Raw genomic sequence first — 15,938 nt, forward strand, 5'->3', positions numbered from 1 at the left:
CATCCCAGATACAACTGCTTTCTTTCCATTAATTTCACCATTTCACAGACACATCTATCGGTTTTCAGAAATATTAAACACATATTTATAATATTCATTGCCACCGGGCACGACCCGCCCAATTTTCCTGAACAGGTTTTTACATACAAGTCCCTCTGCATCAGTAGCCATCTGGTTCCTCACCAAGTGCTCAGATTTCATGCGTAAACATAAACAGTAAATGTCACCAGGCCTTTTTGATTTTAGAGGGTCATATTACAACAAGAGAGGTCTTGCGGAGCAGTGGGTAGCACCCCAGCCTGTGTGTCAGAAATTCGAGTCCCACCCCAAGACTTGATGGCCAATGAAGTTGCACTCATAACATGGCCAAACAGGCTGTTTACCAACCTGAAAATCCTTGCAACACATGCTACTGGCAGGCAGTAAGAGTGGGAGAAATTCCTGGTCAATCATGTGATGGAAAGAACGTTGGAGCCTCTACCATCACTATCTAGCCTGCAACATGCACGTAAACTGAAATCTATTACTTTACCCTAATCTCTAGTGCAGATATACTGAGGGAAATTGTACTTTGCCCTGCTGCTTCATCTAACTCAGCACAATACAGGCACTGACCTTGGTGAGATCCAGGCTATTTATGGCTCATGTTATACTTTTCAGTACAATTATCTATAGTCACCGTAAGAGCCAAAAGCATAAAATGTTTTTTTAAATAATTATACTAATATTGCTCTAATGATAAAAATCATTCTAGTTCCCTTTTACTTTTCTTCCTTTATAATTGCCTAAAGTAATGACAGTACATATATTTGCTTCATAGAGATGCTCTTGTCACCAAGAAAATAGAAAGAGGGATGCTAAGTAACCTTCAAGCATATCAAATATATCAATTTAACAAAGTGAAGCTGTTCATCAAATGTAATTTCATTAGAGGCATAAATAGTACTTGATAAATTTAAACGAATAGTGTCCTTACCCTTAGATTTTTGATTCACTGGCTCAGAAATGGAAGATGATCCTGCAATTGTATTTTCTATATTCAAGATCTCCTTCCCTGCCATATGATCTGCAGAGAGAATAATGAAACACTGACTAGTTTCTCATCAAAGAATTGTCAAACAATCATAACACAACACTATAATATTCCACTTTATTAGATCAACCTCATTCTTCCTTGGGTTTACTTTAAAAGTAGCTTTTAAAAATTAAAATTTCTTTAAAACTGTGTTGAGTTTATTATTTCTAGTGGTAGGAATATTTCATAAATACAGCATTCCATGAACAACTTGGGAGTTCTGAATCCTAAAAAACAGATCAAGTCATATTAGCACAATATTATACCAAATGCCTGAATATGTTTGCTCTCAGAGACACACAAATCTTCACAGTACTTCAGTTCCAACAAAAAAAATATCCTCAAACATTGGTCACCATAATACCTGGAGTTACCAGCGATGTTTTAGAGCAACCAAAAGATTTTGTTGATGCTGCCGTCTAGATATCAGCTTTCCCCTCACAAAGTTTGCAAGTAATGTGAAGACATTCTTCACTTCCCTCACTATCCAAAACATTTGCCTACATTTTACTATGCAAAGTAGCAGCAACCACTGATGCTAGCTCACTAGAAGTAGCTGAGTAACAATTCATATACTTTATTTAGCTGGCACCAAAAGAGGTGTTGCTGTTGGCTTGAGTGTGTTTTTTTCTCTGTAATCTCATAGTCTGCTTGCCTACGGTTGCAGAATTGCGATGGAGGTTGTCAACATGATGTTTTTCAGAAACAGATAGCCTAACCTTTGCAGGATCATTTGGTGATAGCTGCTATCTCCATTTTTCAAAACACTGCAAATATAGAGTGAAGAGTTGCTGTTAACTTCAGTACTTACACTGGCAGCAAACATATGCTGTAAATGGGGTACAATATGCACCTTCACATACGATCTTTCTTTCACCCACAGGACAGCAACCTGTATAGTGAATGACTTGATGAAAAATGTAAACTAGAGCCATATTTCAAAATCCTGTTTCTAACATACACTTTCTTTTTATACATAACCGGGGCTGCTCGGCTAGAGCTTTAGAATAGAGCAGCAGTTGTGAAGTGGGTTCCTGTTACTTCATAGCTGCAATAGTATCAAGCTGCATGCAGGATCTATTTGCACACAATGGCAGATATTAATGAATACTTTTATTTAAATAACTTATATTTATGTAGTGCCTTTGATGTAATAAACTGCCCCAAGGTTCTCCACAGAAGAATTACAGAACAAAATATGTCACCAAACCACTTAAGGAGATATTAGGGCAGATAACTAAAAGTATGGTCAGAGGTCCAAAGCAGCATCCTAAAGGAGAAAAGCAAGACAGAAGACAGAGAGGTAGAGGGAGGAAATTCCAGAGCTTAGGGCCTAGGCAGTTAAACACATGGCCACCAATAGTGCAGCAATTAAAAATGAGAACAAAACATACAAATGCTCATATAAGTACATTTTTTTTTCTTGTAAATTCACTTGAAAGTGTTTGTGTCAGAGCTGTAAAGTGCCTTTTTCACACATGGAAGAGGCACTATGGTGGTTTAACAAGTTGATAGTCCTGCACACTAATGTGGGATGTTAAAATTCCTGGAAGGAAAATTTTGAGCTCAGCCACGCCACTAACACAGAGATAGGCTGAACTGGTTTGGAGCTTTTCCCTAAAGGGAGAAGATCGGAAGAAAAACAATTAAGGAGGGCAAGATCACCCTGACTCAATCTTCAGCACTACCGAGCACCAGAGGGTGGACAGTAGATGTCACCTGTTGCCACTCCACCCACCTCCAGTTATCCTTCCCCCACAAGGAAAACGTGAGTTTCTTAAGGAGACGAAGTTAATAAGGTTTTTCTTAAATGAAAGATAATATGCTTAAAATCTTGCCAAAACAAAAGCTTTATACCTTGAATAAGAGTTGCTATCTCCTTGCTTTTCTGAGCTGGATGTTCCCGCACGATTTCTAATGCAGATCTCCCTTGGATATCTTTAATATTAACATCAATCTCTGTCAAAAAAGAGCATTATTGACATGCAATCATCTGGTCAGGAATTTTTCATATCTTAATTATGCACCAGTGCTAACTATCTAAACAGCCATGCATTGAACAACCATTAGAAGTCACATTTACTATTGCTCAAAGAAGGAAGTCACTGCACCATTAGAGAGGGGAAGTAAGTATATAGACAACTCTATTGAGTAAGTCCCACAGCTGTAAATTACAAAGCATCTTTTTTTGCCTGTCAAGTGAACCTAGCAATTTGCTGATACAAGATAGTTCTTTGCACAAAAGTGACTTCGGAAATGGTTACAAGCCACAGGAAGTCGGCAATGGGCAACTTCAACCAACAGCTCTCTAACACTGCAGCTTAGCAACTGAGAGTTTTGTAGTGTGTGAAAGTGGAGCACAACATTGTAGCTTCAGGCCATAACATTTTGAAATAACTAATAAATGTTATGGAATGTGCAACAGTATAATAAAGTAGCCTGTAGAAACATAAGATAGTAGAGAAATGTCCTTAGGAAATCCTGAAGTATGTGGACCTGTAAATGCAGTGGCTCCTAAAATTCAATAGCCTTCAAAGAGGGAAACTTTAAGCTGGGTCAATGGTAATTGATATTTACCAGTGTTAATTGCAAAGATTCTAATTTGGTAAACTTCACAGAAAAACTGAGAAACAGAAGGGAGTTACAAAAGGGCTGTCACACAGCAGTGATGTAAAAAGTATAGAGGGAGACACCATACAGCTATACATAGAACTATAACAAATGCTTCACAGAACAAAGCTGGCATAGCTCCCAGAATAAAGATAATCACTATGTTCCATCAGTAAGGTTACTCCATAGCAGAAACGTAGCACAGTGTCCTCAGGTAAACATTAGAGACAATCTACAAGAAAATTTATGATTGATATCTTGGGTTTAAATAACCTGAGATCCAAAACTTACCAGATGCTAAGAGTATCTGGACCACATCAGTTTTCCCAAACAAGGCAGCCTCATGAAGTGCACTACCCTTCTCTGTCTAGAGATTGGGAAAGGGGTAAAAAGAAAAAAAATGCAATTTAGGCACAAATTACTGCTCCTTAAAAGCAAGTTGTCAAATTTTGCAGGAAAGTTGAAAGTTATAAGCACAAGTGAGCTTGCATTTATAAGTACCGGGGGATTTCTTTTTCCTCCTATGGCTCCACTCTGGAGGTAATGATTTATACTATATTGTCAACTAGGCAGAAGTGTTTCATACCCATTCTTACCTTGCTCATGTGGCCATTCCTCACATGTGGTAATACATCATGGCCAGGATTTTCAACTACAGAGGCCATCACAACCAAGCACAATCCTATCCACACCCAACATCCACACAAATATCAAACAAGGGTTATTTGATAGCTATTGAGAGAAAGAACCCAATTCAATTTTTACCTCCCTAACAACCAGAAATGAAAGGCAAACTGTAGAACCCCACAATGCCTCAGTTAAGATTTGGATTGGGATTAAACCTAGAATCTTACTGGATTGTATAGCTCAGGGCCACTTCAATTACAAACTGAATCATCTACAATACCAAGACTTCCCAAAAAAGAAAGGGTTCATCCAATTCTTCGGTGTACTAATGTAATACAACGAATGGTTTGTATTGCTACTGTACTATATTTTAAGCGTTTAAGTACTACTGCTTAATTAAAACTATGAACGCTTGTCCTTGCAACAGGGAGAGCCTTATTGATTTTGAGTAATAGATAGAACATCTAATCATATATTTTTTAATCGTCCTCTAACAGATCCAGAACAATATCAGAGTTCCTGAGACTTCCTGTTCACCACAATGTAGCTACATTTGTGATATTGTGACATGTCTACTTACATTACTTTTACTTGGTAATGCAATAAATCTTTGCCAAAACTACCATTATACTTTGCTTCCAAGGCACATCAGTACAACAACCACTAGTGGTGCAAGTCACCCAGCTTGGGACGCCATTTTTTTCCACTTGACATTACTTTCTCCACAAGCAAGCTTATATTTCTTTTAATTTTATACATACTAATCAACGTTGGTTGAAATCTCTCACCACTGCTCCCAGATGTTTCTGTCTTCCTGCTGCTCTCCATCGACCTTCCCACACCTGCTGAACTATCGCCACACTCCTTGTCTCTCCCAACTTACTGAAGGAGTAACATGCGCAATGGATAGAGGGGAGCCTGTAGACATACTGTACTTGGATTTCCAGAGGGCATTTGATAAGGTGCCACATCAAAGGTTATTATGGAAAATAAAAGCGCATGGTGTAGTGGGTAACATATTAGCATGGATAGAAGATTGGCTGTCTGGCAGAGAGCAGAAAGTATGCATGAATGGGTCTTTTTCTGACTGGCAGGACGTGACAAGTGGCAACCCACAGGGGTCTGTACTGGGGCCTCAACTTTTTACAATTTACATCAATAACTTTGATGAGGGGAGTGAACACATGGTAGCTACATTTGCAGATGACACAAAGATAGGTAGGAAAGTATGTTGTGAAGAGGACATGAGGTTACAGATGGATATAGATTGGTTGAGTGAGTGGGCAAAGATCTGGCAAATAGAGTTTAATGTGGGAAAATGTGAAGTTGTTCAGTTTGGCAGGAAGAACAAAAAAGCAGAGTGCTACTTAAATGGAGAACGGCTGCATAATTCTTAGGTGCAGAGAGACCTAGGTGTTCTAGTACAAGTCACAAAACGTTAGTATGCAGGTACAGCAAGTAATTAAGGCGGCTAATGGGATGCTATCCTTTATTATGAGAGGGATTGAACATAAAAGTAAGGATGTTATGCTTCAGTTATACAGGGCATTGGTGAGACCACACCTCGAATACTGTGTGCAGTTTTGGTCTCCTTATTTAAGAAAGGATGTAAATGCATTGGAGGGGGTTCAAAGGAGGTTTACTAGATCCTGGAATGAGTGAACTGTCGTATGAGGAAAGGTTGAACAGACTGGGCTTGTTTCCATTGGAGTTTAGAAGAGTGAGGGGTGATTTAATTGAAGTATACAAGATCCTGAACGGCCTTGACTAGGTGGACATCTTGTGGGTGAGTCCAGAACTAGGGGGCACTGTTTTAAAATTAGGGGTCGTCCTTTTACAACAGAGATGAGGAGAAATTTTTTCTCTCCGAGCGTTGTGCGACTTTGGAATTCTCTGCCTCAGAAGGTGATGGAGGCAGGGTCATTGAATGTTTTTAAAGTAGAGGTAGATTGATTCCCTTGCCTAACAAGAATCTAAGGTTATCGGGGTTAGATGGGAATGTGGAAATTGAAACACAAGATGATCAGCCATGATCTTATCGAATGGCGGAGCGGGCTCGAGGGGCTGAACGGTCTACTCCTGTTCCTGTTTCTTATCTTTCAAAAGACATTCTTTGGGCCCGTTCCCTTTGCCAATTGGGCTCCATTACATTCCTTGAAAATCCACATTTTACATTTTTAATATGCCTTTACAGCATCCAACGCTGTAACCAGTTTTTCTCACTCTGCACCCCCTCAAGGCACCATTTGGCCTATCAAGCCCATGTCGACTCTCTGCAACAGCAGGTTAGCTAGTCTCACTCCCCTGTCCTTTCCCCTTAAAGTAAAGTAACTTTACTTTCTCTCCCTTCGCAATATATCATATATTAAATTTTTCAATTGCAGCTTCTAACTTGTTCTTTCAACCCACCTGCAACTTTAAAAATACCTACAATACACTCATCATGCTCCCTATAAAAATATGTGGAAGAGTCAATCCACTCACCTCCATGTCCTCTTTTGCCTTAGTTCATGGCACTCCTTTCCTGCTCATCCGGAAGAAATATAATGTTCGGCGACCTTATATTTAAAATGTAATTCCTATAGCACACACTTCCTCCCACACATCAGACTGCTATCTATTCATTCATCATAAGCAATACCAAGGGAATCAGCTAGTGAGCTAAAATAACAAGGGGGCGCAAAGCAACACATTAGCACTGTGCATTAGAGAAATTTACGGTCACACAAAACAAGAGGACATAGGTTCAAAACCTGATTGTGATGAATTCTTGCCCTATTACTATGCCATGTGAGGCAGGATTAGGGAATACTACTTCAGCATAGGTACCAGGCTGCACAGCTCCTGATGATCTGGGAATTTGTACAAAGAAGATGGGACTTGTATGAGATGGTTTTCTAGAGCAGTATGTTGAGGAACCAACTAGGCAACAGGCTATTTTAAATCTAGTATTTTGCAATGAGGGCTAATTAATAATCATGTTGTAAAAGATCCCTTAGGGAAGAGTGGCCATAATGTGATAGAATTTTCCATTAAGTTTGAAAACAATATGGTTCAATCAGAAACTGGGGTCTTAAATCTAAAGAAAGGAAATTATGATGGTATGAGGGGCAGGTTGACTGTGATGGATTGGGAAAACACATTAAAAGGTATGACAGTAGACAAGCAATGGCTAGTCTTTCAAGAACTAAATACATGGTTAAAAACAAATATATATTCCTTCAAGGCACAAAAAACCAACAGGTAAAAAGAGTCAACCATTGCTAACAAAGCAAGTAAAAGATTGTATTAGATCAAAAGAAGAGGCTTATAAAGTTGCCCAAAAAAGTGGTAAGCCTGAGGATCGAGTGCATTTTAGAATTCAGCAAAGGAGGACCAATAAGCTGATAAAGAAAGGGAGAATAGAATATGAATGCAAACCAGTGCGAAACATTAAAACAGACTGTAAAAGCTTCTATAGGTATGTAAAAAGGAAAAGATTAGCAGGGACAAATGGCATTACAGGCAGAGACAGGGGAATTTATAATGGAGTATGGGGAAATGGCAGAGAAGTTAAATAATTACTTTGTGTCTGCCTTCACAGAGGAAGAGACAAAATTTTCCCAGAAATAATGGCAAATCAAGGGATTAGAGAATGAGGAACTGAAGCAAATTAGTATTAGTAAAAAGGTAGTATAGGAGAAATTAATGGGACTGAAAGTTGATAAATCCCCAGGATTATCAATCATTATCCAATGATCTACATATCAGAGTATTGAAAGAGGTGGCCATAAAGACAGTGGATGCATTGGTGGTCATCTTTCAAAATTGTACAGATTCTGGAACTGTGCCTGCAGATTGGAAGGCTGCAAATATAACCCCAATGTTTAAAAAAGGAGGGAGAGAGAAAACGGTGAACAACAGAACTGTTAGCCCAACAACAGTAGTAGGGAAAATGTTAGATTCTATTATAAAGGATGCAATTACTGGACACTTAGGAAATAATGGTGAGATTAGGCAGAGTCAACATGGATTTGTGAAAGGGAAATCATGTTTAACAAACCTGTTGGGAGTTTTATGAGGATGTTGCTAGCAGAATTGATAAGGGGGAATCAGTGATGTGGTGTATTTGGATTTGCAGAAGGTCCTACACAGGAGATTAGTAAATAAAATTAGCGCACATGGGATAAGGAGTAATATTCTGGCATGGATTGAGGATTGGTTAACAGACAGAAGACAGAGTAACAGCAAGTCATTCTCAAGTTGGCAGGCTGTGACTAGTGAGGTACCGCAAGGATCAGTACTTGGGCCCCTGCTGTTCACAATCCTTATCAATAATTTGGATGTGGGGACTCAATGTAATATTTCCAAGTTTGCGGATAACACAAAACTAAATCGGAATGTAAGCTGTGAGGATGATGCAAAGAGGCTTCAAGGGGATTTGGACAGGCTTAGTGAGTGGCCAAGAACATGGCAGATGGAATATAATGTGGATAAGTACAAGGTTATCCATTTTGGTAAGAGGAATGGAGGTGCAGAGTATTTCTTAAATGGAGAGAGATTGGGAAGTGTTGATGTCCAAAGGGACCTGGGTGTCCTTGTTCATAAGTCAGTGAAAGCTAACGTGAAGGTACAGCAAGCAATTAGGAAGACAAATGGTATGCTGGCCTTCATTGTGAGGGGATTTGAGTACAGGAGTAAAGATGTCTTGCTTCAATTGCACAGAATCTTGGTTAGACCAACCTTTGGAGTATTGTCTAAAGTTTTGGGTCCCTTACCTAAGGAAGGATATACCTGCCACAGAGGGAGTGCAGCAGAGGTTCACCAGGCTAATTCCTGGGTTGGCAAGATGTCCTATGAGTAGGTCGGGCCTGTATTCTCTGGAGTTTAGAAGAATAAGAGGTGATCTCATCAAAAGTTACAAAAGGATGTTCACCTGGTTAGGGGATCAAGAACCAGGAAACACAGTCTCAGAATAAGAGGCAAGGCAGTTAGGACTGAGATGAGGAGGAATTTCTTCACTCAGAGGGTAGTGAATCTTTGGAATTCTCTACCCCAGAGGGCTGTGGAAGCTCAGTCATTGGGTATGTTCAAGAGAGAGATTGATATTTATAGGTACTAATGACATCAAGGGATATGGGGATAGCATAAGAAAATGCCGTTGATGTAGATGATCAGCCATGATTTAACTGAATGACAGAGCAAGCTCTAGGGGGTGAATGGCCTACTCCTGCTCCTATGTTCCTAACAAGTGGGAAAAGAGAAATTAAAAACCATGGAAATTTCATCTCCTCATCACAATTAATAAACCCTGCTGCAGTGTGTTGCGGTCATCAAGCAAGGACGCAGCTGGTACTGCATGAGTTTATTTGCACCCATAGCCTAGCAGTTCACTGACACTGATCTCATGTCAACAAATTATCACTTCTGCAAGTTACTACGAGAAAGAAAATATGTATCATTAACTGTACCTTGAAGGATTAAGGTGAGAAAACTGCAGGAAAAACACAAACAAGTGACCACTGGTTGTGTGCGCCTCTATACGCAAAAACCTTAGCCATTACCTGATAGTTAATGTCCATTCCTGCTTCCATAAGGACTTCCACTACTGCTTTTTGCCCATTTCTTGCTGCCAAGTGAAGAGGTGTGTGTTTCTTGGTGTTACAGCTCAGTAGGTTTGGGTGGGCATTTAGTAGCATTTTCACCACCTCCAGCCTCCCATACAATGCAGCCAGGTCCAATGGGGTTTCAAATTTGTTGTTTCTCATTGTAGGATCTGTGAGCTCCTCAAGAAGAACTTTTACAACATCTGAGTGACCATACTGTGCTGCACAGTGCAAGGCCGTCTCATTGTCATTGTTCTGTTACAAAAGGGATGACAAAGTGCACAAAAATGATTACAAAGTTCAATATATTAATCAGATTAAGCCAATAAATGGCATACACGCACAGCTTCATGCCATCCTAACACAATTATCCTATTACCATAATTGGCAAATTGTAGTTTTTAAGTATAATCCATAGCCTGTGTGTTCGTTCAAACTTTCCAGTTATTTCAGAGAAATGTGGTTAGCTTTAAAATTGTGCCAATAATAAGGGTAATAGTGTATCAAATTATGTTCACCAATTAAATCAACCATGCATTAGTGGGTGTAAATTACATTGTTTTCTGGCTTTCACTGTCTTTTAAAAAGGTAAATGCTTAGTTTTAAATTAGGCAAGTTTGAACTGTGATTAGTTGAAGAACTGTATCAAGGGAAAGCATTAGTTTAAAAATGGCATGCTTACACATCTTCTTCAAGTTTTCTCTAATTGAAAATGATTAAAATGGTATCCCTTCATACAAATGAAAGGCCAAGGATAAATCTCCATTCAGCTTTAGTAGCATGCTCCAGAACAGAAGCCAGCACTGCTTTTGCAACATTTCCATTGAGGCAAAAAGAGCAGAGAGAAATTAAAGTATAACGCACTTGTGAAAACAACTATATCATTTTATAGACAAGCTGTAGTTAATGGCAAAAATCATACAATATCCTATCCACATCAAGTTTTTCCAAAGAGCCAAGATGGAATTTTTAATTTCAGTTGGAAGTGACGCTAAGGTGATGGAAATGTGGTTTTCTAAAGCTACCAAGGTATTAATATATTGTGTGCTAATCCCCCCATTCAGAAACAATACACCTAGTAAATTACAAGGTACAGTTGAACAATGAAGACAGAAAGGTGGATGAAGTTCTAAAAAACAGTGAGCACCAAATCAGGTTGGAGTGTAGGACTTAAGTGAATTGGTAAAAACTAATGTTTTTGTAATACAAAATGTTTCCTTCCACATTCAAAGTTCTATGCCAAAATTTAATTAGGAAAGGCTTATGATACAATTTGGATTTTGATACAAAGAAGCATTCAGGCTATTTAGCTGGTGGCTTTAGGCATGCAAAAGTATTGACTAGAAAACAAAAGGTCAGCCAGTTATCTTTAAAATGGCAACAACTCAACTTGTATTTATATAGTGGCTTTAATGTCGAAAAAACCTTCCAAGGCAGTTAACAGGAGTGTCATCAAATAAAGTTTGACAAGCACAAGAAGAAATATTAGGACAGATCAAAGAAGAAGGTCTTAGAGAACGTCTTAAAGGATAAGAGTGAGGTAGAGAGTTTTAAGGAAGGAATTCCAGAGTTAAGGGTCTAGACATTTGAAGATATGGCCACCAGTGTTGGAGCGATTAAAATTGTAGATGCTGAAGAGGTTAAGACTGGAGAAATACAGAGATAGGAGAAGGTTACAGAGATCAGAGACGTGTGTGTGACAGTCGGTGGGGGGTACAAGGCCATCAAGGGATTTGAAAACAAAGATGCAAATTTTAGAATTAAGCCAGGAGCTAATGTAGGTCAGCAGGCACAAGAAGCTTAATGTGAGTTAGGAAACAGGCAGAGTTTTGGATAAGCTCAAGCAAAGCATCAGTTTAACTCTTTTGCAGCATCTGAGATGCAGCTGATCAGCAACTATTCTTTGAAGGCAACTTACTTGATAAATTACAGTTATCTATCACAAAGGCTCAATTTACATCTTAAATGAATTATTTTCAAACAATGGAATCATAATATTTTACAATTTACACTGAGCTTAAATTATTTAGCTGATGAACATAGTAAAGTATAAAATAATGTGAAACAGCCATACATAAATGGATAGCCACATAAATAAACACATATATACATATATATGTGTATTTATACATATATTTGCACACACAAACACATTTTCACAACGTACATATACATTAACACAACAGAATAGAAAACTTGGCATAATTTTTTTTTACTAACTACATAAAATCATACACAAAATCCAGAAACACAATACTATAATAAATTACAATGCATAACAAATTAATAAATTAATATGAACAAATGAATTAAATCAATTTCATTCATTTATTACTATAAATTTCTTTTAGTACATCTCATAAGTTTAGCTATTAAGGCAAATAAAACTTTGATGTGGAAAGCACTGATCAACCTGAAACTTGACCATGTAATGCTCTGCTCAAAGGAAGAATCCTAGCCTGTCTCTGAAAGCACTTTATGCATCAACAACAAGTATTTATATTGTTCTTTTAATGTAATAAAGTGTCCCAAGATGCTTCACAGAAGTGTTATAAAGTAAAATTGGACACCAAGTCATATAAAGTGATATCAGGGCAGATGGCCTGAAGTTTGGTCATGGAGGAAGGTCTTAAGTACAGTAGTGCCTTAAAGGAGGAGAGACAGGTCGCGAGGTTGAGGGGTTAGGAAGGGAATTCCAAAGCTTAAGGCCTAAGCAGCTGAAGGTAGGGCCACCAATGGTGGAGCAATTAAAATCAGAGGTGCTTAAGAGGCCAGAATTAGATGAGCACAAAGATTGTGTGTTGCGGGGCTGGAGGAGATTACAGAGATAGGGAGGGGTGAGCCCTGGACGGACTTGAAAACGAGGGTGGAAATTTTAAAATCAAGGTGTTGCTCGACTGGAAGCCAATGTGGGTCAGGAAGCACAGGGACAATGGGCAAACTTGACTTGGCGCAAATTAGGATATGAGCAGCAGAGCTTTGGATGAGCTCAAATTAAGAGAGGGTAGAATATGAGAGGCTGACCGGAATTGCATTGGAATAGTCAAGTCCAGAGCTAACAAAGGCATGGATGAGGGTTTCAGCAGCTGATGAACTGAGGCAAGGATGGAGAGTCAGGTGATGTTATGGAGATGGAAATGGGCCATTTTGCTGATGGTGCGGATATGTGGTCAGAAGCATATCTCAGGGTCAAATATGACATCAAGATTGCGAACAGTCTGGCTCAGCCTCAAACAGTTGCCAGAGAAAAGGACTGAGTCAGCAGCTAGGGAATAGAGTTTGTAGCAGGGTCCAAAGACAATGGCTTCAGTGTTTCCAATGTCTAATTGGAAAAAAAATTTTGCTCATCCAGTACTGGATGTCAGATAAGCAATCCGATGATTTAGCAACAGTGAAGGATCAAGAGAGTCGTGGCAAGGCTGTGCTAGGTGCCCTTAGAGTACACACGAAAACTAAGTTGTGTTTTCAGATGATGTTGCTGAGGGGCAGCATGTCGATGGGAAATAGAAGGGGGCCAAGGATAGATCCTTGGAGTACACCAGAGATAACGGTGCAGGAGCACAAAGAGAAGCCATTGCAAGTGATAGACTGGCTATGATTAAATAGCTAAGAATGGAAGGTGAGCGTATTCCCACCTAACTGGTTCAATGAGTCTTACATAATTCCTTTCTTCCAATAATCAGTAGCATTTGTATTCTGGTCTCAGGGTGAAAGACTGCATATGTCATATTCTATATCGTAAAACTAGCTAACTAAATCCAGATGATGCACTTCAAAAAAGGCAACAGGAGCTCTTTCTGAGATAATTAATACATTCAAAAGCTGTTATATACTTTAGCACTAGTCACTGTGAATGTGCAGTATTTATTGGTACGTTTATCCATGAAACTCAGTAAAGATTATGGAACAGAAAACAGCAGAGTACCCAATATATTCTGTAAATATGAAAGACATATTAAGTAATGAGTTGGACTTCATTATATATTCCATTTTGCTTCAAGTTTTGTTAACTTTGGCTTTAGTGGGAGTTTCCTTTTGTGCAAAAGACAATTATAACTCACTTCATACAAGCTTCCTCACCCGCTCCATATCCAAGTGATGTTACCCTGAAAATCTCCTCATGGGAGTGTAATGTTAAATGCACGCAGCCACAGTAGCCTCATGTATGACACATACAAATAATGAACTCACTATGAACATTTAGTTCTCAAACCATATACAAAAGTTTTAAATATGGCTTTGCCAAATTTGCCTTTGACCACTTCTGGAAAAATATCCCTCAAGCAGCTTCAGTTCATCATTACTGCTGTCAAGTTTCCATACAAAAAAAAACTTGCAACTGTTCAAAAGGGAGAGTCATAGTTAAGAGATTTTACATCCCAGCATATGCCTTAAACATGACTTATCAAAACATGTCTTACATATAAAGTTCAGTCTGCAGCTGTGTTGCTAATTCAGTTATTGCAACACTCCTAGACCCCGACCACATAACTTTGCCCCAGTATTTGTTTAAACTATTAATTAAACCCACTGTTCATGCACCCAGAATTGCTCCCTCCTTCAAAATCACTCTCAGAACAACTTGCTTAAAAATCCACCTTGGTCCACAAGCCTCTTCAACTACCACGCTGTACCCAACCTCATTGTCTCTGTGCTTGACAAATTTATTAGAGTTCTTTGAGGATGTCACAAGCACAGTGGATGAAGGGGAACAGTAGATGTAGTGTATTTAGATTTCCAAAAGGCATTCAATAAGATGCCACATAAAAGATTACTGTACAAGATAAGAGCTCATGGTGTTATTATATTATATTAGCAGGGATAGAGGATTAGCTAACTAACAGGAAGCCAGAGTATCCAGATAAATGGATCTTTTTCAGGTTGGCAAACTGTAACGAGTGGAGTGCCATAGGGATCAGTGCTGGGGACTCAACTATTTACGACCTATATTAATGGGACCTGGATGAAGGGACCAACTGTATGGTAACCAAATTTGCTTATGATACAAAAATAGGTAGGGAAACAAGTTACGGGGAGATGACAGAGGGCCGTAAATTCCTTGGACTGGCAATCAGCTTCGAATTGCCACTCCATGCCCAATTACCTTGTTGAATTTTCTTCCGTGCCTGTGTCACCTGACTTTCCAACTCAGGATGGGCGGGATCCAGGCAGTGTAGCTCATCCCCAAGGCCCAGCATCAAAGTCCAGCTCCATCGAATTGGAGGATCACATGCCGCCTTTTTTATGGCACCAGCTGCTGTAAACTAGGTAAATTAAAGGTCCCATTGAAATTCACAGGCCATGGGGAAGGTAAGTGCCTAAGGTGAGTGAATAGGATTTCGGGGTGGGGGTTTGTGCTCAGGCCTCGGGGGGCGGGGGGGGGGAGAGAGAATTGGGTCCACGGAGGGGGGGAATCTCATGGGGGAGTGTGGAGAATACTGTGGTTGGCGGGGTTAGTTGGGGAGATGGGGGGGGGGGTGGGGGGGCGGGGTGGAGTTAGTCCCATGGTGGGTCGAGGTGTGTGGGGAGTCCCGTCGGGAGGGGGTTAGGGGTCGGTCTGGGTCTTTACAATAATTACCCAGAAGTTAGAAACCGTTTTGATACTTGTAACTTTTTTCTGAGTGACTATTAGTTAACTCTGTCAGAACTATCCAAACTTTGCAACTTAAAGAGCATTTTCGGATGGTTCCCAGCGCACAGCAATTGCCCTGAGGAAATTTGTGCTTCTGGGAAATTGCCACGCAAACCCTTAGCTGTGAAGTTCCGAGAGGGATTCCGCAGCGCAACTTTGGGGTACCCCCCCAACACCACACCCCAATCCACACTGGGGAGCCCGAAAGCCACGGCCCAGAGAGTCTGCAAGCAGATATTGTGAGTGGGCAAAAGTTTGTCAGGTGGAGTATAATGTGGGAAAATGTGAGGTTGTCCACTTTGGCAGGAAGAATAGAAAAGCAGATTATTATTTAAATGGAGACACTGAAGAATACTGGGGTACAGGGGGATCTGGGAGTCCTTGTTCATGAATCACAAAAGTCAGCATG

At 39.7% G+C, this 15,938-nt stretch overlaps 1 protein-coding gene across 1 annotated transcript in view; it reads right to left on the reverse strand.

Annotated features, from left to right (window-relative positions):
• Positions 1 to 15,938, reverse strand: part of anks1ab (ankyrin repeat and sterile alpha motif domain containing 1Ab) — a 436,373-nt gene that overhangs the window by 287,295 nt on the left and 133,140 nt on the right. Inside the window, exons 5-8 of the mRNA XM_078547799.1 lie at positions 9,856 to 10,152; positions 3,977 to 4,052; positions 2,933 to 3,034; positions 977 to 1,066 (exon numbers count right to left, since the gene is read on the reverse strand). Coding sequence (XP_078403925.1) covers positions 977 to 1,066; positions 2,933 to 3,034; positions 3,977 to 4,052; positions 9,856 to 10,152 — 565 coding nt within the window. The remainder of the gene's footprint in view (positions 1 to 976; positions 1,067 to 2,932; positions 3,035 to 3,976; positions 4,053 to 9,855; positions 10,153 to 15,938) is intronic.

Source organism: Cetorhinus maximus, chromosome 8, assembly GCF_964194155.1.
Source record: "Cetorhinus maximus chromosome 8, sCetMax3.hap1.1, whole genome shotgun sequence".
In the NCBI taxonomy this organism is placed as follows: domain Eukaryota; kingdom Metazoa; phylum Chordata; class Chondrichthyes; order Lamniformes; family Cetorhinidae; genus Cetorhinus; species Cetorhinus maximus.